This window comes from Xiphias gladius, chromosome 17 (genome assembly GCF_016859285.1).
Source record: "Xiphias gladius isolate SHS-SW01 ecotype Sanya breed wild chromosome 17, ASM1685928v1, whole genome shotgun sequence".
NCBI lineage: Eukaryota > Metazoa > Chordata > Actinopteri > Istiophoriformes > Xiphiidae > Xiphias > Xiphias gladius.
In genome coordinates, this window is record NC_053416.1 from 11,944,221 (window position 1) to 11,970,041 (window position 25,821).

At 40.2% G+C, this 25,821-nt stretch overlaps 1 protein-coding gene across 3 annotated transcripts in view; it reads left to right on the forward strand.

Moving 5' to 3' along the window:
* Positions 1-25,137, forward strand: part of sh3pxd2b (SH3 and PX domains 2B) — a 39,839-nt gene extending 14,702 nt beyond the window's left edge. The window contains exons 4-14 of one of the 3 annotated variants that reach the window (XM_040150683.1): positions 4,993-5,069; positions 10,398-10,489; positions 15,228-15,253; positions 15,773-15,808; positions 17,485-17,616; positions 18,008-18,109; positions 20,338-20,455; positions 20,710-20,924; positions 21,361-21,407; positions 21,515-21,640; positions 21,806-25,137. In XM_040150683.1, coding sequence (XP_040006617.1) covers positions 4,993-5,069; positions 10,398-10,489; positions 15,228-15,253; positions 15,773-15,808; positions 17,485-17,616; positions 18,008-18,109; positions 20,338-20,455; positions 20,710-20,924; positions 21,361-21,407; positions 21,515-21,640; positions 21,806-23,350 — 2,516 coding nt within the window. In that variant the 3' untranslated portion in view covers positions 23,351-25,137. The remainder of the gene's footprint in view (positions 1-4,992; positions 5,070-10,397; positions 10,490-15,227; positions 15,254-15,772; positions 15,809-17,484; positions 17,617-18,007; positions 18,110-20,337; positions 20,456-20,709; positions 20,925-21,360; positions 21,408-21,514; positions 21,641-21,805) is intronic. The other 2 variants (XM_040150684.1, XM_040150685.1) reach the window with 2 other exon arrangements.
* Positions 25,138-25,821: the final 684 nt, after the last annotated feature.

Sequence of the window (25,821 nt, forward strand, 5' to 3'; positions counted from 1 at the left end):
TTTATTCACGATGTTTCTCCCCTGCTGTATTGTCGTGTCTTCGTCTCATTCCTGCTCCTTTAGATTTCTCCTTTAGAGGGGTAAAATGTTGAAAACAATGACTCACTGACTGTGGATAAACTGGAGGAAAGCAGAATGTTTTGTTGGGTTTGCATACTGCACACAAAGGAACAAACCAGAATTATCTGAAGCAACCATAATAGGTTGCTGTCACTGTTATGTGGCTCAAGTAAGAATATGTTGCTTCATCTACTCCTTAAACATTCAGCTGATTCAGCTGATCTCTCAGCATATTGCCCATTGACATACTGTATTAGACATGGCATATAGATTTGGGTTGGAGCCTTTGGGTGATAAACTGAGACTCTGCCATAGTTTCGGTTAATAAAAATAGAAGGTTACAGTGTTTAACATTCATTATGAGTTATTCTCCTGGCTTAGCTGCACCATTGTCCTGACTGAATCATCATCATGTGTGAAACCTGACTGGCCAAAATAATGATTTCTTCTCTCTAGTTTCCATTACTTTCCTACAAGTCCAAGCATCAATGAAGTTTGTTTGGGGTGAGGGTATCGGGTGTGCTTGAGCAACTTTTGAAATAGTTTTAGATTTAGATCCTGCTGAAAATAATTCTTTACGAGAGTTTGAAAGAAAGCCTCACCCAGAGACCCCACCCACATCTCCCCTACCAGGCTTGGGATGGGTGGGGGATTGGATTATATTTGTGGCCATGTAGGCCTGGAACTCATTGAGAGAATACACATACTCGCACACTCTGAAACTGTTTGATTAACTCTGAGTAGGAGGAGGGGAAGAGGGAAGGAGATAGAAAAACACTGCTTTTCATACTATCCCCCACTATTGCGTTATACAATGAAACATAGTATACTGACAATGGATACTATTACGCCTTCTGTTTACTTCCTTTCTGTTTTAACTGTCGGAGCCTGAAATTCAAGATTTGTTTTCTAAAATTTTCACTCTTCACTCTCTCTTCCTTTCTTCCTGTCTTCCAGTGAAGATGTCAGGGTTTGTTACAGTCTTTCACTCTTCCAGTTTTCGATTGTAGAAAATTACAATTCAGGTTCCCCCAAAGAAGGCACTAAATCCCCAACTGCTCCGGTGGAGCTGCTATGGCACCAAAAGTTAAAGACTCTCTGGACTCTTCATGGCACCCTCTAGGAAATCCACTTTGGAACTGTTTGCATTTGTGGCAGGCTGTTGCTTGAAAACATTATACATGCTTAAAGCCCGGATAAATCAAGGTTTTAGAGTATGGGTCTCAGATCCCAGATTAGATCACACACCCCCTTGAGAAGGACTCCAAATTAAAATCTACCTGATTTGCGGAAGAATTTTCCTGACAGCCAAGAAAATCATTCATTTACAAAGCAAAAGTCTGGACTGTGGGCTAAAACTAACCTAACAAGCCACGGAAGTGGTTTTCCCTTCTTGGTTTGGTTTGTTCAAGGCCTCAAGATGTTTTTACTCCTTTGGTATCTCTACATCAGCAAACTGGCTTGTCTGCATGTGTGCATAGTGCAGAATTTCTGCTCTATTTTTTGCCAATTGTACACACCAAAAACTTGGCTGCTGCATTTTGTGAGAGTCCAATAATTCCCAAACTTGGCCATTTAAACCCAAACTCTAATACTTTTTTTTTCCCTTACAGGAGGTTGACTCTGTTGTTATCTCAGGATTGCATGGTATGTGCAGAGTGTCTATAGGAGATTTGTCATCTGAATACCTCTCACAGTGCGAGATTACTTTGATGGGTTCGTGCTTGACATTTAGATAAAAGTGATAAATCTGATCTGTTTACCCCTGACCTCTGGTGATGCTCTTTAAGGCAGTGTCAGCAGGTCAGCCTTTGAAAAAGAGCTGATATGCTATTGACCGGTTATCTATAGCTAGGATTGTTAAACTATACATCAAAACCCAAGATGGAATGTGAGTCTGTTTTTTTGGGGCCCCTGCATGATAGAAGAGGTGACGGTTTTCCATGAACTTGGATCCCAGAAGTAGACTATGAACTTGTGCTTTGGTTGACTTTTTTCCCTTTTCCTCCTAATGATAGAGCTACAGTACATACTTGGTTCAGGTACTCTGTTGTGCTGGGGATCTCTCTGCCTGCCCCAGTAGGAGGCACAGTATGTTGGACAGGTCAAGTGCGATTCTGTGGAACCGAATACCTCACATTCCCCAGTCGGTCCTCTGAGAAGGGCAGAAAAACATGAAATAACTGAACAGTGACCCTGTTGTTTATGCCTCAATCATATCATGTTCATGTTTTCTCTGCAGGGGAAAGCAATCACTGCTCTTATATACTTGAATATGTTGCATATGGTGTACTAGTAGCAGACCTAAGTTTTACGGCAGCTTATGAAGTTGTGTGTGCCTTTTATTGAGCAACTTACCTAAGATCGCAATAGTTACAACAGAGACACAGCTTATTCTTCTGGCTTTAACTTAGAAGCCCCACACACACCTGTTTATTCTGTTAATGTAAAGTCTTTGTGGCAAGTCCAAGTCAACTGTCTTAGTCTCTAATCGTATAACAAGACTTAAGTCTCAAGTCATTCAACACAAGTTCAACTCAGTTTTTAAGTTTCGTAACAGCAATTCACTAGTCAAGTCTCAAGTCATGTAAAAGCAACCCTCAAATCAATTTCATCTGAGTCAATTCCAAGTCAAGTTGAGGTCTCAAGTATTGTAACAGCAAGTCTCGAGTCAAGTCTCAAGTCTTGTAAAAGCAAGTTTCAAGTTAAGTTTCATATTTGCAATAGTAAGTCTCAGGACAACTCTCAGCAATTGTAATAATAAGTTTTAAGTCAGGTGTCATGTTATTCAAGATAAGTCCAGGTCAAGCCCCAACTTTAGCAATCTGCCGGTTAACTGCAAGTGTTTCAGATCTTTGAATACCGGCCACCAAAGTGACATAACATGATTTGAAAAATTCCCTTTCAAAACTATGCTAATAGTGTTTTTTTTTAATAACTGGGGCCAGTTCATTTCAATGCATAGGCCAATTAATTAAATATAAAAAATATAAGTGTGTGTTTTTTGTTTTCCTTTAACAGATTTTACAAGGTCAAAACTTCACTTGAAGTCTCAAGTCATAAATTTTGCAACTAAACTTTGACTGGAGTCCAAGTATTAAGTTTACAGAATTGGTATGATGTAAAAGTTTCAGTCACTCAAAAGCACCCTAAAGAGGCAAAATATTGTGAAAAAAACAGGGGGAATTCATGTGTGATGAGTCTAGTGCTTAAGAATGAGTGCTGAAAACAGCTTACTGTGTGTAACAACAACCCTGTCTGTGTTTCCGACTCTGTCTTTCTCTTCTGTACCTCTACCTCCCTCGCTCTCCCCGGGAAACAAAAGTTGTTTGATACCCTTGGTCACAGCTGGCTCTGAGATTTGCCATGAAGTCTATCCTGCCTCAGCCATGGCTCCAAGCAGCTTTCCTCCCCTCCCTCCTCCCTCCCCGAACAAGCCCTTTTCATCGGCTGCACCCATGAGTTGCCGTGCATACAAAGTGGGCAGTGTTGAGTCAGTGCTTCTCTCCCGACCCCAGAGAGCTTTGGAAAACCATCAAAAAAGCTTTCTGTTTGAGGAGTGATGAAGGGAGGAGAGAAAGAAACAGAGAGAGAGAGAGAGAGAGGGGGGAAGAAGAGAAGTAGGCGTCTGAGGGTTGACTTTCAAAACTCGTGAGTGTTCGAGAGCTGTCCAGACAGTGTGTCCTTTTGGCTGCTCTGTCAACACCTAAGAGATTTGGAATGTCTTCTCTCATTCTTCAATCTCCTCAATCTCCCTTTTAAGAGTCTCGCTCACATAGTACTGTACTCCTCTCCTCTGCACAAACGCAAAAATTAGGTTAGTTTCCTCCTCTGGAAATCTCGAATATCTGCACCGAATGTCATGGCGGTCCATCCAAAAATTGTCAACACACCCCCCTCAAACTCAAAACTGTCGAGCTCTATGGGTTAAGGAAGCATAAAAAGCCATTCTTAGTAACATGGGCGAAAGAGTGGAGCTGTAGGTGGGTTGACTGTTCAGTGGCCATGTCCTGTGAGATAGAATCATGTCTCAGCAAGTCTGCTTTAAATATGCACTAAACAAGCACCGTAGCCCCTTGATAAAGGTGATACAGTAACCTCTCAAAACATGACCCTTTTTGCATTCAGGATCTTATTACAGCCTTGACTTCCTGCCCAGTTTATATGTTTGCATTACAGCTGTCTCATCGAATTTATCGGAGAAACTTCAGCAGTTAAAACGAGGAGAAAATAGATGCTGGCTCGGAAATTTCCTGCATACCGTTAAGTTAGTGGAGTGTTTTAAGAGGCCTATTTGTAGCCATTTCTTGTTATTGTTATTGTTATTGTTATGACGACCCAGCTCGTCTATGCCTGTGGTTTTTTTGGGCCTGGAGATAAGAACTGGGGAGTAGTATTTAAGCTGTCATGCAGACCGAAATTTGCTTTCCCAAAATAATTTATTCATGACTTGGAAAGGCCAGCTATTTACCTAGCTCCTTACCCACCTCATTGTGCTGTCAGTATTGTGGATGAAGTCACTCTAACTGCATGCATGTGTCTGAATGCTTATTCGCTAACCATGTTTTCTAAAAGCCAGTGTCCTATTGTCCTTCAGTGGAACCATAGCCTTTCAAAAGTTGCTTTTGACGTGAGAATCATTCTGTTGAAAAAGCAATACAGCATTTTCTCTCATTTAGTAATCTTTCGTGTACAGTATGTAACAGTCAAATATATGTTACTTATAAAGTATGATTATTAGAATATATTATATATTTTTTTAGTGGAATACTGGTAGCAACACTGAGTATTTCTCTTTCTTATGTAACATACTCGCATATCTACTTTTTATGAACATATTAAGAGTTTATACTGATAACTGGAAAAAAAAGTGTAAGTTTGGGTTTTCTGTTCTACCGACTTCTAAGTCCGTTTTTCCTACCATTTTTCCAGGGAAGATCCTGTTTAGGAGGAGCCATATCAGAGATGTGGCCATGAAAAGGCTGAGGCCCATCAACGAGTACTGCAGGGTGAGTGTGTTGACCAATATGTGACTTTAACCTGGATATCATCATATTTCTTGAATGTCCATGAAAGCTACACTGACCAGTGAGCATTTACACCCTCAGCACATAGTACAAAAATCAAGGTAGAAGGTACAGTGGTCAGAGGATAACAGAAAATAACTATTCCACCCACACTGTATCAACACAGTCATGAACAGGAAAATGGAAAATAATCTTTTCATGGCCTCTGTGTGTATATAAGCAACATGAGTAGCTGTTTCTTTCAGAGCATTCAGAATTACACGGAGGGACCAGACCATCTGGTTTCAAGAGAACATATTTGTCGCTGAATGTATGTCCTGGTTTGTGATATTTAAGTATCAGATGTTCCAGCTGTCAAACATGCACATGAGACATTTTAGTTCAATTCAAACACCTGGTTGTATTCATTAAAATTATGCTCTTAGCCGCGCTGCAAGATTTACATAACAACAAGATTTTTAGGATTACATTTTTCCAGGAACAGCTGTGGGAATAATGCCATTGCCATCACCTTCTAAACTGGCACTGTGCGGCGTGTGCCATGCTTGAACTCCCTGGAGCAAGCCTTTGTGACAGCAGGCGTCCACCCTGTCGAGGTGTCCTAAAAGCTCCCCAGGTGCTCTGTCACTGACCCAGACCTCCCTGCAAAAAGACACAAACTAAAGGAGGATCGCTCTCGAGGGATCAATAGTGTATCAGCGAAAAAGCATTCTGTCGGTATAATCCTGTCAAAATCTGTTGCTGTGTAGCTAAATGAGAAGGAGATGTCATTGTAACACCCAAATATTCAGCAACCCATCATGATCCCGCTGGGCAAGGGAATTTATAAATATGTATGTTCATGAAGTTAGGTTGCTGACAGTGACAGACGTCTGTGTCTGTTCTACCATTTGAAATACCACAGCTCTTTCCATCAGTTAAAAAAATAAAAAATAATGTAAAATCTGTGCATTATCTCCAGCCCATTACATGGCTTTTTACCAAACAGATTAATCACTTGGCCTCAAGAAAGGGGAAAAAATGCAACTTTACATACTCAGGTTCCACTGTAACAGAACTGTGACCATAAATCTGCCAATAGCCGGGAAATAATCGCTGCAATTTGACAGAAATGCAGCCAGAACAATCTTAATGAATACAATATAATTGATGTTCAGCTTCTCGGAAACAAAACAAAGTATTTTGCCCTTGAAATAAAATCAAAGCAGAAAGTTTAAAAAAATCATTTTTTTCTAAAGAAGTTTGCCATCTGTTTATCTGCATTTACCAAGGCGTGAGTCTGCTAGTCATCCCACGGCTCTAACTTTTTATGGTCAGACATTTACAAAATCAATATAATGACCAGAGAGTGTCATGATTTTGTTGTGAAACAGTTCTGGCGTATTTAGAAATACCAGGGAAGATGAGCTGTATTTTGTATCTCAAATTGTTGTGGTTACTATCAGTAGAGAGTCATGCCGAAGGCAAAAGCACTTGCTGGTGCTGAGCTTGCTCCAGTCAGCATATCCACAGCCCATAGGCTATGTTTTTGTTCAATTTTACAGGTTTGCCATAGGGCCTCCTTTCTGTCTGAGAGAGAACATTTGATATTTTTACAAGTTTGTTTTGACGTAACTCATACTTGGGCGCTCTTGTATATTTACCTGTATAATTTTGTCTCCATAAAGAGCCTCATGAAACCACCACTGTACAAACTTGTTTCTGATATGGTGCCGATAGGCTTACTGTCACTCCTTCCTTTCTGAGTCAGCATATAAACATACAAGGCCTCAGAGTGAAGAGAAAAGCTTTTATGCGTGATAGTCCACCTAGTGTCATTGGCGGTTAAAGGAATGTACAGCTGGTGTCGGCAACATCTTTAACCACTTATGTGAAAAATAGGAGTTTGGGGGAGGAATGGGTAGAGTTGTTGGGTCATGCCTGTGGGTGTGGATGTTTAGGGGAATAGTTGAGCCAGTTTTACATCAGTGGTGTTGCTGCAATTGAAGTTCTTATTGTGGGCGTGTATGGAAAGTTACTAAAAATCCCATTTACCTGTAGAGGATCGTTTAGTTATGAAGTTGAATGGTGTTTGATATCCGCATGTTGTCAAAATTATTTCTGGTTTAGGGCTGAGTGATGTCGATATGTTCGCATCGCAAAATAAAGAGATTCCCGATTCCTTCTCAGGTTTTGGTCCTGGGCACCTGTCTTCAAGACAGGTATTGAATGAAATCCTGTTGCCCTGCTTTTAAGTTCAAGCACTGGGCAGTCACAACTTGTCGGCCAGTGCCAAACACTATCCCACTCATCGACACTGTCTGTCCCAAATAGCTGATAATGATTTAAAACATTATTCAGCCCTTTGATGGCATCGTACAGGTTGGATCTCAGAGTTCAGCTTTGGCAGTGAATACCGGGTATAACAGTAACTGCTGAAACAAATCCAAATCTGAACTTGACTGTAAGCACAAATATGGCATGTTCATCCACCCCCACATGCAATCCGACTGACAAGGTGAAACTTCATGTTTTTCTTTGAGAAGAGCTGAGTCAGCCCTTCTTTTGTACAGCTGAGTCCTTAACCTGACTCATGGAATTTCCCTGGTTGTGAAGTCTTGTGTTTTCATTCAAGTCAGGAGAAACAGTCGGATGAAAAGAAAAAAAAAAAAAGAAAGAGGAAAGCAAACATGGAAAAACATGGAATCAGGGATTGTTTGCACAAACCAAGACTAAAACTAAAATAACTAATGTTATTTATTCTGGGGCCAGAAAAATCCCAAAACAGTGGATATTTTTTAAATGCATTCACACACAGCCCTTTTTGATTATCGAAAATTGACAGATTTTTTTAGTGGATGATGCGTTTGAGATGTAACAGACAGAAAAATATAACATCTCAAACCTCTTTTGTTGTTGGCATTCGACAAAACTGAGGATCTTTTGTTGTATGTGTCTACAAAAGTTATTGTGCACAGATGCAGTCGCAATGCGCTGCAACTTATGGGAATTCATTCCCATTTCCTATTTTCCTCGGAGAAAACACACATGCAAACATACACGCTCACACGCTGATGTGCGCGCACACACAATTACGTTAATGCTGCCTGCTGTAAAGAACACCCATAAAGTCCATTTGCTGTAATGTACCCAGAGCCTCCCTCCCGCCTCCTCCCTGGGGAGAATTGTAATGAGTGAACAGGCCACAGGCTGACAAGGAGAAGAATAAATCCAAGGAGAGCATAGCCAGCTCTCTGGCCTCAGGCAGAGCATAACATTCTGGGCTGCAGGACTAGATGTTGTGGGGGTCCTCTGGAGGTCACCAGTAAAAGCTCCGAAATCAGCCGCTTAGCTTCTGTGTTTCAAGATATGGATGAAGCTACTGTAAAAGGGGAGGGGTTTTTTTAGGTCATGTTTCAAGCATAATAATCTAACACTGTTATCTGTAACATGAATCAACAAACATTTTTGGGGGCACACGTGCACAATCACACTCTTTATGCCTTTGCAGCTAATGGAAAACACTGGATATGCTTTGTCCATGGCAGTAGTCCCACTCATTTCTTTCAGCACAAACTGTTGGCATAAGTATGACAAGGCAAATGTGGCACGTGGGGACAAGGACACCTTGGTTGGGTTTTGGCTTCCGTTTCCGTATCCGTCAGTCCTGACGTTATATCAGTGTGTGTCAAAGAATGCAGAGCAGACTGAGACTCTGCTACCTGAAAGGACAGAACTGGAACACTTAGGAGTATTAAAATCAGAGGAAGAGGCCCGCAGAGGAAGCTTGATGGATAGCACTGAGCTTTGCCTGCCAGCAAATGAAAGGAGGAGGAGGAGTGGCCTAGCTCACTAAGAGAGATAATAAGCACAGGGTCATTGGCGGCAGTTATTCTGTCTTCTGGTTTGGGGGATCAAGCTGTTAAGGTGATTATCTGTTTCACTGCTGCCCCTTTAGAGTTTTGGTTGAAAGACAGTGAAAGACAGATTAAGAGAGGCAGATAAAACACCAACTCTGGAAAGAATAATAAGAGGGCCAGAAAATGAGACTGCGCGGTAACATGACTAGCCGTGTGTGCGAGAGAGAGATCACACCAATAAAGAGAAAACTGAATGCGGCCGTTTGTCTTTCATCTCCAGCTGTGTTGTCAGAGCTCATCTCTCTGCTGCCAGTGATCCGCCACAGAGGCATAAGATGAGGGAGGAAGGTAGGTGAGGCAGATCAATGAACTGAGCTCAGGACCAGAGACAGAGAGCAGAACCAGCCGGTGTGATTTGAAAAACGCTTCAAAAAGAGAGAATGTAAAATTACTTTTCTGAAATCATCTGTTTGCTTTTCATATTAGAAAACTGAACGCCAGTTGGGACAATGATAATAAATGAGAAACTACACATATTAGGGACTAGAGAGACATACACATAACTAGGGCCAGGTTACACAAACATCTGAATGTTTTATTTTAATAAGAGAAAATGTTTTCAATCTTCATGTGGAATTGTACAAAATTTCAAGGGAGTCAGGCTCATATTGCCGGTGTGCCGTCCATACACAGAATGCTGTTGAATTTTGCACTTCAATGACTCAAAGTTGGTATGTTTATATGTCATCTGAAAGTGCAAGTGCACAATTCTTTTATCATTATTGCAGCTTATGTAATAACTACAAGAATCAAAAACAGTATTGGATATCAAAGAAAACAAATTTAAAAAAATCAAAATAGTTGTTGTAGCAGAAATGGGTGCGTCCTGTACTGATGTTTTGCCTTAAACAAGGAATCTGTAAAAAGTTTCTTTTTTTTTTCCTTAGGTGCGTCCACTGTTTATGAGATAAGAGCATGAAAGCGTAAATGTTTATTTAATGGTTGCATGGTGATATTTGAAATCTGAGAAGTTAACTTGAAATCCCTTGAAAGCAACCACAAAAAGATACGTGACCAAAAAACATCATCTCCTGCCAAAGTGGAGGAAAGAGAATTGTTAACTGTGTAACTTCCATGTTTGTGAGGAAATATTGCACAAAGGTAGTTGATAAGACAGACCAGTTCATTTGTTTAAAAAAAAAAAAAAAAAAAAACTTACAACAAGTGAACATTAGATAAACCAGTTGCTCCATGCCTTTTCTACACTATAATAAGATTTATCCCAGAACAGGAGGGTAGTCTGAAAATGCCCATAAATACTATACTAATTACTTGCTCTGTGACTTTATGGAGGCCAGACACTAAAGGAAAACTATGTTTAACCTTCGGTTGTCTTCTGTATACACTGAAGTGATTGTAGTTGTCAGTTTGTGTGATTACCTAAGTTTCCTGCTATCCTTTGTGTCTGCAGGCTCTCATTCAGCTGCCGGTCTACATCTCCCAGTGCGAGGAGGTCAGAGTATTTTTTGAGACCAGACCTGAAGACCTCAACCCCCCCAAGGAGTAAGTACCACACATGGACGCGCACACACACCTCTCAACTGTTAGAAACTCTCAGGCTCACGTTCAACGGGAAACACCCGTCGTCGTTCCCCTGACTGACGTTGTGTCGCCTCCCGTCAGCATTTACCCCCAGCCTGCCAGTAATGAGCGTTCATTACACCCTCTAATGTAATGATTTCACCACTTCCTGTTGGATTGCTGTTGGAACACACTTAATGAGTCATTTTTTTTAAATGCTGAGTTTGCATTTTAGGCATGTGGCTGCAGCTCAGTTTAGCCACCAGGCTCCACACAGCTGAGACTGCATGGCTGCTCTGAAGGTGTCAGACCTGCTCTGTTGTCTCTTGTAACTCTCACTCAACACATTAGCCCCATATCCAGTGCTGACAGTTACTGTGTGCTAGAACTAAGACATCAGTGGGCAACGAATGCCAGCCTCCAACACGAGCAAGCGTATGTACGAAACTTCACCCACAGGCCTCGGTCACAAATGCGTTGTTATTAATGTTACCGGCACCTTCAGGGCAGTAGAGGTTACAGGTGGCTGGCTTTATAGAGACCATAATGCAGGGCCAACATTTTAGCCGTAGAGATGGCTTTTACACCAACAGCTGTCAGCTGAGGCATTAGTTTTAATCTCTCTGTCATCACATACTAATGTGTGGCAGCGGCCGTCGAGAAGTCGCCTCAGTCGGTAGGAGAACTGGTTGAAAAGTCCTGTTATATACGGCAGAAGTGCATGTTGGGAAAGCAGTAAGGCAGTGTGTACAGTAGAGAGTGGGTTTTTCAATTTGCAAACGTAGTTGCAAAATCTGGGTCACATAAGTAAGTCTATCACTGTGTCCCAATCCTTTACCCACAGACTTAATACTAGACCACTAATTATGCATTAATTATTACTGCACTCTTTTGGCAGGTTCTATAGGAGAGATTAGTACGCCATCATTTTGTACTACTAACAGATGTTTTTCAAAATAATAATTACTTAAATTATCGTTTTCTGAGATATCCCTTGAGCTGTTGCATCAGTATCCACTTTATGTTGTGTGCACTGTGCATTGTGAGACTCCTCAGTTGCTGTAATCAGCTTTGAGCGAGGCACTTTCTCTGCCATGGCGTGGGTGTGTCCAGTCAACGTGACATTTTGACTCAGTAAAACATTGCTGAGCAGGTGAAACTGCAAAATTGTAGCTCCACTTAAAGATTCATTTTTAATACTGTAACTGGGGGTTTATTTGACCCAAAAGCCACTGTGTGTAGATTCTTTTTGATTATGGCATCTTTCAAAATTTTCTACATTTTTTTTTGGTACAGAAATGAGACAACCCCTGTGACAGTCGGTGCAGTCTGTGTTCATTTCAGCCCTTCATTCACTGTGCTCCCAGGTCTATATGCGTCTGCTACAACAGCTGGAATTTTAAAATTCTGCATATTTTGGCTTTAATTTTTATTTTGAAAGTTTTTCTCTCGTAAAGATTAGCCAATAACGTTATGTTTTGTAATCATTAACACATTTTGTGAAAGCCGCATAATATTTACTTCTTAATACCTATCCTTGGTATTTAGCGAAAGCCCATCAGCAGTGACTTAAACCAAGCGAGCGGCAAGGATTTCTTGCTCGAGGACATTTAACGGGACACATAGCTGTTAGGGGGATTGAGTATGACATGGGTACTTGCACCAGTCTGCCATATTGTCATCTATAACGTGGATGGATTTAATGTCACTATGAAGTGTGCTGTCTGTTGCAGTCACACAGTTTACGGAGCTTGCCGTACTGCTCAGGCCTGTGATAATGTAATCAGATATTTTGTGAATTTGCACTTAGCAGAGATGCTTCTCTCATACCAACATTTTTAGCAATGTGACATCTGTAACCCTTTGATCAGTATGAAAGCACATTCTTCACTTGAGTATTATGTTATTTTTTGTAGATGTGCAACATTAAACCATTCCTGTGACTAATGTTAAACTACCCATTGTAGACAACACTAAATATTTGTACTTTAATTATTGCATTATACTTCGGTGAGAAGTATTGTACTTAACTCTACCTTAGACCACTGGTATTGTAAAACAGTGCAAGGCAATTCTCAAGACAAAATGTTACTTGCACATCCACTCAGAATGCACAGTCAAGAAAAGTTCATAGTGCTTACAGTATGTCCTCTTAGATGTGGGGAAACTTTTCACTGTCTAGTCACTGTCTACCAGTTATATGATAATCAGACAGACAGATCTTTGAAATGTCAATGGTAATTGTCTGATAGTAAATGGGCAATATGTTAGAAAAGAATCGAAGGTCTGTCAGCAGACTGTATGTATACTTCCTGAAAGCTAGACCCCTCTCTCTCTCTCTCTCTCTCTCTCTGTCTCCCCTCTCTTATTCTCTTTCTGTGTCTCACACACACACACTTTGTCCTCTGTCCTCCCTCAACGAGGTTGCCAAAGACACATACCTCCTTACTCCTCATACAAAACCCCAAGCATGTGTTGGGAGAAGCAGGAAAGAGAGGGAGCATTTACTTGAGGCGCATGAATATAGGAAAGACCTTGGTTTGTCTTTATTGAAATTGGATTACTGCTTTCTGCTAGTGCAGCCTGTTGTTTGGCTGACTGACAACAGGGCTGGTTCACAGACACAGCAGTCACTGTGGGAGAAGATTTATCATGGCCAATAAATGTTCTGCACTGAGAGGGACATCTAAGACTCTGTCCTTCAGAGCAAAAAAGTTAGAAGAGAGGAAAAGGATTATTTAACTCTGAGGAGGAAGCAGAGGGTCAGAGAACTAGAAAAGATAAGCCAGAAGGGAAGGCGTCTGTAGAAAAAGAGGAAGTTTTGCAACGAGAATGGGGCTAGGGAAGGAAAAGGGAAAGTAGAGGAGATCATAGGGGAAGAAAATAGATTTGATGGTGGACCAAGATGGAATTTGATTTGGTTTGAAAGAAAGAAAAGGAGCTCATGTATAACTAGGACAGAAGGAAGGAAGGGATTGGTCGAGGTGAAGCAAGGACGGGTGGGAATAGAGGGAGAGAGCTGATGAGAAGAATGATTTCATCCATCCTTCAAATCAATATTGTATGAGTCCTCTGTGGTACGGCACCCGTTTACTGTAAGGTTTGGCTCCAGGTGTAGAAACTTAATAGCTTTATTTTAATAGGTCTCCCAAAATCAGAGCCCAGAGCGAATATATGCATATACTGTCCTGTAGTGGAGGCTTTGATAGTTGTCACCTCGTTTGCTTCTTTTTCCGTAACAGCAAATCTGCAACATGTGTTCTCACAACATTTCTGTATGCATAGTTTGTTCTCCCATTTATCATATCAGTGGCCGGCATATGACTCAGCCATGTTTGCCGGATGCGAATTTGTCCATGAAAGTTGAAATTGAAGTTGGCCCTAATGGCAATATCCTCTTTTTTTTTGTAACCAGCCCCAGAGTAACATGAAAACTGGGAATGGAAGGATTAATTTGATTTGATACTCTAAAGTAGTTAAAACAATCATATTAGGCCAAGGGTCCAAGTTAGTGGCAATTTCCGGTGCATAACTTGACCATGGTTTCACCTCAGTTCAAAACAGGCAAACAAAGCGTACACATACTATACACACATAATGATCCAAATCATTCGTATTGCTTTGGTTGGCCCAGACAGGGATTTCTTTTTATAGTGCATTAATGGGTACACTTATGGGCAAAGATTTATTGAGACCGAAGCCTCTGCAATTAACAGTTCTGCCGATTGAACAATGCTTTATGTGGCTGAGAGCATTCATTTTGATGCAGGGAAACTAACACGGAGCAGCTGCCAAGGAAAATGATTAAGGGAGATGAAGCAGTAAGCTAAGGAGACATGGAAGATATGAGATGGAAAAAGGAAGGTGATGGATGGCCACAAAGGGAGGGAGCAATATTTGGATAACAAAGAGGGAGCGACAGAGTGAGTGAGAGAGTAAAATGAGCATTAGCCACCATTCACCTTACAGAGAATCTGGACATTGAATCAGCTCCTGACTACTGCTGTGGAGTGATGGTCTATTCATCTGGCTAATGTCCACCAAACCAGACACAGCAGATGCTGTATTGAATTTAACATCAGACTAAATTTCAGACATCAGCCATCTAGAGGCTCCTTACTCACACTGCCTTGAACCAGCGAAAAGAGGAAGAGAGCCAGATCCTTTTCTCATATTTATCACGTGTTGCATATTAATAGATCCAACAGAAAATGATAATACTAGCAGTTATTGTTAATTCTTTGCTGGAGGAATCATTCCTCTGTCGTGTTGTTGCGCCTTGGCAAATTCAAAAACGATATGAAACAATTCAAAAACCAATTAAATCTAGGCAATTCATTTAATTTAAAAGCACCGTAAATGCCAGATTGGTGTCAAGTTATTTGAAAACAGCAATAGTAACAGAGATAGTGCAGGTACTGCAGCAGTATGATGAAGTAAATGCATAATTACAAGAACCAAACATCTTCTTGGAACATGAGAATAAACCTTTCCTTTCCTTACAAGGGTCATTCCTGAAGAGTACAGATTAAAATATAAAGCATAAGTGAAAGTAATGAGTCTGAATAATTAGGGCTGCTGGCTTTTTTTTGTGAGATCTGAATTTTCTGCGAATTATTATAAATATTTTAAATAGTATTTGTTGGCATGGAATATATCCTTAGCTCTTCAAACCTATTTATTTCCTGGTAGTAATGTGATGATTTCCTCTAATTACCAGGGAGCCCATCGGGAAGAAGAAATCAGGTAAGATGCAGCTTTACTTGTGTATTTTAAATGAAAGTGGGTTTGGGTGGCCTTGGCTATGGTGTCTGATTTTGTCTTTGGAAAAAAAAATCGTGCAGAAATGGAACCAGGTATTATTTAGGTATCAGGGATTATTATTATTAATTATTCTTCATTGTGAGTACAAGTCCTCTACAAATCATCTGTAAGAGATGATTTGTAGAGATGACGGAGATAATGTCACATAATATGAAATGATCTCCATCTAGTGGTCACTGAGTTTTACACAAGTAAAAACAGCACCATTGATTCCACTGGAATAATTGTTCTTGTTTCATCAGCTAAGACATGTTCTGTCTGTACTCAAACATTTTTAATTATTTTCTGGAGTTGACTATTACAGTACCAGTAACAAAGACACCGCCCTTGCCATTGTTTCTTTATATATCCTTTCTATCCTCTTCACTCATCTAATATTCTTAAGTTGCATCCATGTCATTGTTTTCAGTTTTCTTCTCCATTCATTTTCCTTTCCATCAGGATTTGTGGAGAGAGCGACTACTTTCCTAAAGCGAGGTAGTAAACACACTGTCATGGTCGGTCGTGCTGTGTGTGTGACCCATCGGGTTGCTAGTGGCCTGTTCCCCCTCTCCTTCCCTGGCCTGGGCAGGTGGGATGTGGCTCTGTTGAAGGCTTGGGGCTTGCACTGGTTCTGTAAAGGAAGCATAAAGTATAATTGATGAACCCAAGACCCTGTGTGGCTCATTTGAGTGTATTTGAGTATTTTGTGTTGAGACAATAGAAAAGACTGAAGATAATGGCAGGTTTTTTACCTTAAACCTACATTAGTGGGATCTACTATGAGCCGTGGATGCAATAAGGCCACATGTTCTAGTTCAGCTACATTTTCAGCGTCAGGCAAAATCAGATTGAAGTTATAAGAATAATTCTCCAAAATAGAATCCTAGAGTTAGAACTAACTGGTTGAGTTAAATGGAAATGGTTGACACTATAAAGCCATTTCAGTGTGTGTGTGTGTGTGCACTTAGTATCATTAAAACTGAAAAGGACTAGGAAATTGAACGTACTACTTATTAATACATAATACTACTTATCTGAAAGCAAACCTAAGTTATTTCAGCATGTCTTGGAAATGCATTGGGATGAGTTAATAAGAATTCAAATTTTCTGATTGACAGAACTGAGAATCTATTTCAGATAACTGGAACATAAAATACGGCTGTTTAATTAAACCCTTTTGCCTAGCTGGCTGCTGCTCACTGAAGGACGTTCATGGAAAGACAAGCTGTGGTATTTTAAGCTGTTTTAAGAACTGCAGTTAGAAATTACCACATCTGTACTGTTCAGATTTTCACATCACATTTACCTCTCCTTGTCTGGTCAGACCTGTTTTGTCTGCCCGTGAGTTATGGACACATTTGTTGAAAATGTGTTTATCAGCACCTTCAGTGATCTGCATGCTGTGGTGGATCTTCTTAATGTCCCTTCGCCATACCTGCCCTTGATGCAAAGGTGTTAGAAAGTTGTGTTGTGTTAAAAGTTGTTTTTTTTCTGGCTGGGTGCTAATATTGGTGGTGGGTCTTACTGGTGCTGGTTTGTGTCTGTGTGGAAATCATAGCCATGTTGATGATTGACTTAACCCTTGACACTTTTTAACATCTTCATTCACTCCCATCCTCTGTATTCCTTTTATCCCTCTGTTGGCTCATTGTTTCCCTCACGCCATCCCTCCAATCACATCCACTCCCTCCTCTGCTTCGTGTTGGGTGAATCTCCATACTGTAGATAAGCCTCCTCTCACTCAAACTTTGTTTTCAGTAGCTTTTGCAAAATTTTGAACTTTCAATTATTCTTGGCATTTCATCAAATTATAGCTATACAGATGCATTCTGGCCGTTTTGTAAAAATCATGCTTAAATTGGATGTGTGTAAAATCTGACATTTTAAAAAGGTCATATTACATTTGCTCAGTGAGATGCAAAAAATTTTAAAGCTCATTATTTCAAAACCACACAGATGTAATCTTACCATTCCAAGTTCATAGACATTGTCTTAATATCACATTAACAAATATTACCAAAGATCCCCAGTGAATAACAGGTAATGAGCAGAGGCTTTTTTTTTTTTTTTTTTTTACATTATTGGGACTTCACCCTTAGCTTGCCTAAGAAAGGAGAAGGAAGAGAAAAGAGCTAAATGAGCCTCTGTTCCAATTTGTTCTCCCTTAACAGGAGATTCCACCTCAGCAGACCCTCTCCTCCTCGACCAGTATGTGGCAGTAACAGACTATGAAAAGCAGGAGAGCTCTGAGATCAGTCTGCATGCTGGTCAGGTGGTGGAGGTCATTGAGAAAAATGAGTCTGGTAAGTTCAATACAGCATCCAGTATAGTCTTTCATTATTTTCTCAAGTTTGTGCAAAGGCAGTTGGTTTAAATCGAAAAACCAATCGAGCTATCTTGAATGGTGGAAACATCAGTAGCTTCAGTTGACAGCTGTGATGCCTTTGCATACAAAGTGAAACCCAATGCTGTGGAGTTTTTCCAGCAATCAATAGATGAACAGAGGCATTGTGGGAAACACCCCAGGTGTGACTATGTGGAAGAAGCATTTGGGAGTTTATTTCATTGTTCGATTTTATGTATTAAATTAAATAGTAAGACGCAACAAATATTTTTCCTGCATTACAACAATGAATTAAATGAGTTCTCTCATGATCTCTCATATGTCACTATGTTTATATTCTGCTCATTCAGGGTGGTGGTTTGTGAGCTCGGAAGATGCCCAGGGATGGGTTCCTGCCACCTGCCTTGAGGCACAGGATGACCCTGATGACTTCAGTCTTCCAGCGGAAGAAGGTACATAAAGCTTTCCCCTCTGGGTGCTATTGTTTACATCCAGTATTGTCAACGATGTAAAGAGGCCCTTTAGCATTTACTCTCAAACCCAACTATACATGTGAGTTATTTCTTACCACTGGTATAATATGACTGCAAGTAAAAGTTAAAGTGTAATTGTATGAAAGTCTGACAAATATGTTTAGTGCTGCCGTCGTTCTGTTGCCTTCTAAAGTGCAACACACACCACGTGTAGTGCCACATCATTTGGCAGACACCATTTGACTCCCGTGGCGCACACCAGACACTCCGTATAAATAGAAATAGCAGTCAGGGTTCTGTTGTGTGCAGATCTGGGGAGCGAATGTGACAAAATTGCTGCTTTTCTACAGAGCTGTGGTGTGTTGACGCTAAGACACTGCCAGTATGTGGTCAATAGGTGTTTCTGCTGTTGTGTGTTGCCCTTAAGAACAGCAGTCCAAATATGTTTAAATACCTGAATTATAGAGCACTTATTGATACAAATAATATACTATATTTAAGCTATACATAAGAAGGTGAAGCTTGAACAAAAAAATGAATGGGAAAAAAAAATGCCATCTGTACCATAAATTTAGATAAGTTCCATCAAAAAGAAGATGATGTAGAAGTTAAAAGAATGATACAGTACAGCAGATGGTAGGAACCCTACTAAGCAAGGATGGGTACCTAGCCAATATGCAAATTACAGACCATATCTCAAGTCTTGGAAAGCCTGAGTAGTATGTGGTTTACAAGTGGACACTGACCTGTCTGCCCTGTTGTTGTTGGGAAGGTCACTCCTCAGAGGAGCCCTGGAATTAGAGAACCACTCAAATCTCACAACCTTATTCACTGTAATTATCACAGATGTAAAGAAGTACAGTACAAAAACAGAGTGGAATAAATTGACAATTGAGCAAGTACATGATATAGTACAGTCAAGTTGTCCCAGTGCTAGTCAGCTTCAGTCTCCCAGTAATAAGTAAGATCACCTACATCTTTGTTAACCATGAATTATGTGGTTTATAACCTACTATTAAAAGAACAAGTTATAAATAAAGCTAACTTCTGTGGCAAGTAGCATGGTACAGCCGTATCACCAACATATTGGTAAGGACAATTGAAGGGATTTGAGACTGGAAAGAGGATTCAAAGGGAAAGAGAGAGTCCAGCTAGCGTGTATGGAGCCTGTAACACTATGATTAAAAATAAATAAATAAATAAAGAATAAACTTACACCGCACAAACCTAGATAGATTATTCAAAATGGTCAGCAAATGGTACCCACTTACCTACAAATAATCCCTCTAGTTCCCAAGCCTTGGAGTAGAACCTTGATTTCTTCTAGGTCCACCCTTACTGAACAAGCTTTCATTTAGGATGAAAAGATCCTCAGGATGACATATGTAATGTTCACTTCCTATTTTGCCCCGCTTACTGTGTTGGGACCAGTGCCTCGGAGATTCTGGTCACTGCCAAGGCACGTGGGTCGTCGCAGAACTTTAGGGGATCTATTCAGCACAGGCTTTGGGCAAGGTGGAGCGCACGCCTTTCTTTTCCCCCTATTCTAAATCAGTGTGTGCACACACGCATACAGAACTGTGTGCATGGAAGTTCATGTGTATGCATGATATGTATGCTGCATGAGAGACCCAAGCATGTAAATTAAATCCTTGCATGCAAAATGGATTGTGAATTTATGTGTTATAATTAAAAAAATAAAAAAATAAAAAAGATGAGAAAAATGTGTATCATTTCAATTAACCAGCATTAATAAATACTTGATAGATCAGTGCAGTAGATCTACATCTCTATAATATATAATCATAGTAGAATTAATAATAATAAAAATTGTAGAAATTATTGCATTTCTAGTACAGTAACAAGTTTGTCCTGTTTGTGGTCAATATTTGTGGAGGATGTATGTGTGTTTTGTGTGTTGCACAAGTGTCTATCTTACATCTTCTCACTCCACAAGATGCTGCTCAAGCCTTGCCTTATTCAATCAGTTAGCTAATGTAAACCCAATGTAGTTCTGTAGCAACTACAGTATCTCATCCTAAATCACAAAGGGAGAGGGTTGTGCTGGACAAAGTATTTTGAACTGTGTATTTTGTCTCCCAGTCTTTTACCCTACATCAGCATTTATTTGTGAACCTATACACAATAATCTTCAAAACAGACGTTATGTTCCTAAATTTTATAATATTGTCTTTTTCCGACTCTAGAAGAGAAGTATTCAGTGATTTACCCATACTCGGCCAGGGACCAGGATGAGATTGACCTGGAGAGAGGCATGATTGTCGAGGTCATTCAGAAGAATTTGGAGGGCTGGTGGAAGATCAGGTAATTCAAGTCAGGGACATTAAGTTGCCAAGCTATCCCATTCAAGACTTTGGGGATGCTCCTCTGAAAAAGTTAGTATTGTATATATAAAGATCTGCATGTACTTAGAGATAAATTAATTTGTCTAAAAACCTGAATTGACACCAGATCTTGGATAATAATGAGGAGAAAAAAAAAAAAAAAAAAAAAAATTTTTTTCAGTCTTGTATATCTCTCAGCTGAAGCCACTGAGTGTACAACTCTCCTCCACACAGGTACCAGGACTGTGAGGGCTGGGCCCCAGCCTCCTACCTGAAGAAGTCGGACATTCAGAGCCAGAAGCAGTCAGCAGGCACTGCTGCTCATGCCAGTACAAATGACCTAGATGGGTTTCCCAGACAGAGCCAGCAAAACAATGCATCTAAAGAGAACCGAGACAACGGCCAGAAAGAAAACAGGCTGTCACTTTTCTCTGACAACAACAAAAGTAGTAAGTGAATTTAACAAAGGTTGCAGTTTGTGATTCTGTCTCTCTCTTCTATCTTTTCTGCTAATGCAACACTTAATGTATTTAAAATTTCATATTTTGTTAATATTTCAAAAGGTATCTATCTTTAGTGTAAAAATAAATAATATGTATATGGATATGTAAAAACACTTTAGAAAATATACAAAATGTACAAAATTAGGCAATTAACTGTACAGCATTTGACAAGTTAGTGATTTGCTTCAGGTTAGACTTATTGCCCAGCTAGTCATGTACCCAGTATTTAACATCAAATCCAAATGGAAATGAAAACCTATATGAAAAATATGTGAGAATTTCATAGTGCACAGATTTCAAGTTTTCAGATGGGCTGTGCACTGCTGCTTTTCAAATGTACACCTTGACAAAATTATTGATTACATGTCTTTTCCCTCCACAGAAGTGGGATCAAGACACGGACTTCCTCCACGCAGAGATCTTACCATTGTAAGATTTCCCACAGCAGGGATTTTAATGTAATAGCTCTCAATTTTTTCTCAACAAAGAGTCTTTTAATCAACTTAACCTTTTCATGTCTCTCCCATATCGCACAGCCACGTGGGGCAAACCTACCAAAGCCACCCATTCCTCCTCAGGTTGAGGAAGAGTTCTACACCATAGCAGATTTCCAGACCACTATCCCTGATGGTATTAGCTTCCAGGCCGGAGTTAAAGTTGAGGTGGGTCTAGCGCTCCCTAAAATCATATTAAAATAAAGTATGAAAAATAATTTTATCGTGAAACATTTGGCTTGAATAAAAGTTTGTAAATTTAATCTATTCTTTTATTTTTGTGATTGATCTTTAATGTAGTAAATGAAATGACGCATTTTTCTTACCTACCAGGTGATTGATAAGAATTCAAGTGGTTGGTGGTATATCCAGATAGATGACAAAGAGGGCTGGGCCCCTGCCACCTTTATTGACAAGTACAAGAAGACCAGTAATGCCCTGCGACCTAATTTCCTTGCCCCTCTGCCCAATGAAATGGAGAGGCTGAGACTGGAAGATGGTGGTTCTTCAAATGTTTCAGGCACAGATGACAGCTGGTCCAAGCCTTTACCAGATGAGCCAGCCACAGCCCCCGAGTCCTGTGCCCGGCCTAAGCTGAGAGACTGGAAGTCCAGTGCCAGCAAGGGGGCCTCTGCCTTCTCTGGCCCTTTGCCTCCAGCCCCAGCTGCCCCTCCAGTCGAGGAGAAACCAGCTCTGCCACCTCGAAGGGAGTCCATTAATAAGAGCTTTGAGTTGGAGGTAGCAGAGAAACCAAGATCTGATCATCCCAAGCTTTTGCCCCCGAAACCCCCAGCTCCTGGGGTCATCATGCCGCTGGTTACACCAAAGGCGGCCCCCTTTAAACCGGACAAACCACCAGAGACCAAGAAAGAAGATAAGAGCAAAGCTCTTCACCTTCGGAATGAGATGGGTCTTGAATGTGGCCACAAGATCTCTGCCAAAGAGGTGAAGAAGTTTAATCTGAAACCTGTACCTAAACAGCCACCAAAACCCAAATCAGAAGTGCAGGAGGAGAAGCCAGAGGTACCTGGCCCATCAGTATTTATGAAGCCCAAGCCAGTCATCCGACCTAAACCAGTTCCAGCTTCCAAGCCAGATCCCCCAGCAGAGAACAAACTAGACATCACCAACCTGAGGAGCAAGCTAAGGCCATCAAAACCTGCAGATCTCGGCTCCGCATCAGCTGAGGTGAACCATCAGAATGACACTTCAGCAGCACTAATTAGTTCTCACCCCAGTTCACCCCCTAGTTCTCCCCCCATCCATATCCCTACTCTCAACAATGGTAAGTACTGTGACGAGCCAAAAGTCCCCCCAAAACACATTAATGGTCATAGCCATGAGAGCTCATCACCCCCTGCAAAACCAGCAGTACCTCCACACAAGGAACCCCCTCAGAGACCCCCTGGCATGGCTCCAAGGAGACCTCCTCCTCCAAAGAAGACTGACCCATCCAGTCCAACTGAGCTCAAACCTCCATCTGCTCTAAAAGAAGCCCAGGACATGCCAAAAGCTGGCCAATCCCAACTCAGCAGACCCCCTCCCCCTAAACCTAAAGGATTTGTTCAGACACCTCCAAACAAAGAGAAAGAAGAGTCCAAGTTTAATAAAGTCCCAATTCCTCCCAAGCCCCTCTTGAAGAGTGAGAAGCCTGGCCCGCCCAAGGACAAGCTTCCACCTTTACTCAAGGAGCCCAGTAAGGAGGAGCTGTATCTAGCTGTGGCGGACTTTGAAGGGGATGAGCAAACATCCGGCTTCAAGGTGGGTACAGTTTTTGAGGTGCTGGAAAAAAACAGCAGTGGGTGGTGGTTCTGTAAAAATGTAGGAGAAGAAGTCGAGGGCTGGATCCCCTCGAATTACCTGAGCAAGAAACCTTAGTGTGAATGTGCTCTCAAAACCATCACCATATGAATAAATAAATAACCTAAGGATCTAAATGAACAAATTGTCACTACTTTGTAGCTAATTAGCTTTTTTTTTAATTTATAGGTACCTTTTTTTTTTTTTTTAAATTGACACATTTGTTATGTTTAATTTTGATAAGGATGTTCTACCTAAACTGAACCAGCAATAACACATTCCCTTATGGGTCTTGTGATGTTTACTTGTATTTGTTTTTATCTGAATATTACATGAAATATTAGGTAAAGTTATTTGCTTTTGTTGCCATATGCTAATTGCAGCCTGTGCCAGTCCTGCCATTACAAAGGCTAGACGTTATAACAGCGATAAATATATCTACACCCATGCCTTCTATGATATGGTGCCTCAATATTATCTGCAAAGTGCTTCAGTGCTTGATAAACTGTATGCAACTGTAGACAGCCAGTGTTTCTCCAGCAGTAGACAAAAAATCCTAAATCCCTTAGACAAAGACTGCACATGAACCCATAAAGGGAGTTCATTGACTACATCTGGGCTTTCAAGTGCTATTAGCAATTACTTAAGGAGATGTCTTTGCCAAGTAGAAGTGCTTTTTGTTACACTAGAAAACATGCATATTAGTTTTTGTCCTATTGTAATGCTTTTCTTCTTTGACTGCATAATTAATGTTGCAGTGACTTGTAACAGATGTGCACTTTTTCAGTCATATCAGATGTGGTAGGTTTAAGGTTTGCACATGCTTAAGGAAGGGGAAGATGCCATAGTGCATTTTATTTCTTGATTTTACTTGTCATTGTATTAGCCACATTTTTTTTTTTTTTACTCACTGTAACAATGAATCCACCAATCCACCAATGAAAAGACAGAAGTACTTTAACATAATCATGCTCTCTCACACCCAAAAATAAGAATTGTGAAGTGTGACTTGCTGAGCACATCTGCATGTCTGTACCAGATGTCTGACCAGGCATAAGAAATTGGATCCTCAGTGATTTGTGCAATGATTTACAGTATTTTAAGTGTACAGTCTGACGTTTGGTGCTCAAATAACAGCAAAGTTATGATCATTGTATAAAAATAATGTTTTACATTAATGCTTGACTGGTCTCAAGCATAGTCAGTATAGCAAATTATTTTTTATTGTACAGTAATTAGAGTCATATCTGAACTGTTATCACTTTTCTTTGAAGGTCCATCTGTTAGGTCTTTTACTCTGTACTGATGAAGGGATTAGAAGAAGAAAGAGCCTTGAGGGAATTTGTTTAGTTGATTTACGGGATTTTCAAGATAAATGAAAAGTAGGTCTGTTAAGAAAAGTAAATGAAACAACTGGCTGATAATTTCACATCAGGGGGTCCAGATTTTTTTTTTTTTTAAAGAAAAAAAAAAGATTTACAAAATTTTAAAAAAAAAAAAAAAAAAAGAGCAGAATTGGAAAATAAAAATGTATGTTCATGGTTCTGGACATAATCAGACAACACTACAAGCTGTAACACTGATTCTGTTCTGCTTCTAGTCGCTTTTAATGTTACGCCACATTCCACCCATGTTTTATTCAGAGATTACAGTATGTTACCAGCTAGAAAAATAGAAGATAAATTTAAATATACCTAAAATTGTAATGTTCAGGTAAAATTTATGTGGAGAAAGGGCAGGAAGGTACACTACAGTGCAAAGCAAATTTGTGGGTTGATGGTGTCATCATTTCAGTATTGTAATCTTATTTACTTTTTTGCTATGTATTTTGAATTACATTGAGTCTCCTTGTACTCAAGTCAATAAAAGTTACAGATTTTTCAGTTCAGCTGTCACACTGTGTCTGAATTGGTTCAAAAATAATGAGAAAAATATTTAATGCTGGAATGGTTTTGGGGTTTTTATCTATTGTTGGGTTTTGAAGAAGTGAAAAACTGTGGTTAAAGTTTCTACGTTTTCCATCGTAGGACTTACAGAGCATTCATGCAGTGTTGGAATTAAATCAGAAACATTAGTTCCCGACTGGAAAAGATGTTGTGTTGTCGGAACAACAACTCAGAAAGTTGGGAAAAACTTTGGCAGACGAAAGTTAATGTTTGGTCGATGATAAGAAACGTTTGATTAATGGTGCAAATTCATGTTATTGCATATCAGTTTTTTTTTCTAACATTTAGTTGCTGTCCACGTAAGGGTGAACTAGATTAGTTAAAAAGGTTATTAACAGTAACTCTGACAAGACAGGTAAGGCAGTATTTTAATGGTTTAAGCTAGTAGCGTTTTGGGAGCCGGTAGCCTCTGCTACACTTATTCATGAGAACCAGCACGTGATTAGATTTGGCAATATAAAGGTCATTGCAAATCATGGATGAAACTTAGTGTAATGTACAGGGCCCTTTAAGGTGCCACTTTTCTGTTAGTCTAGTTCTTTATTTTCAGATTGACCGTACTGAGGCATTCTGTATGTCATTATGATGCGACTCATACAGTGC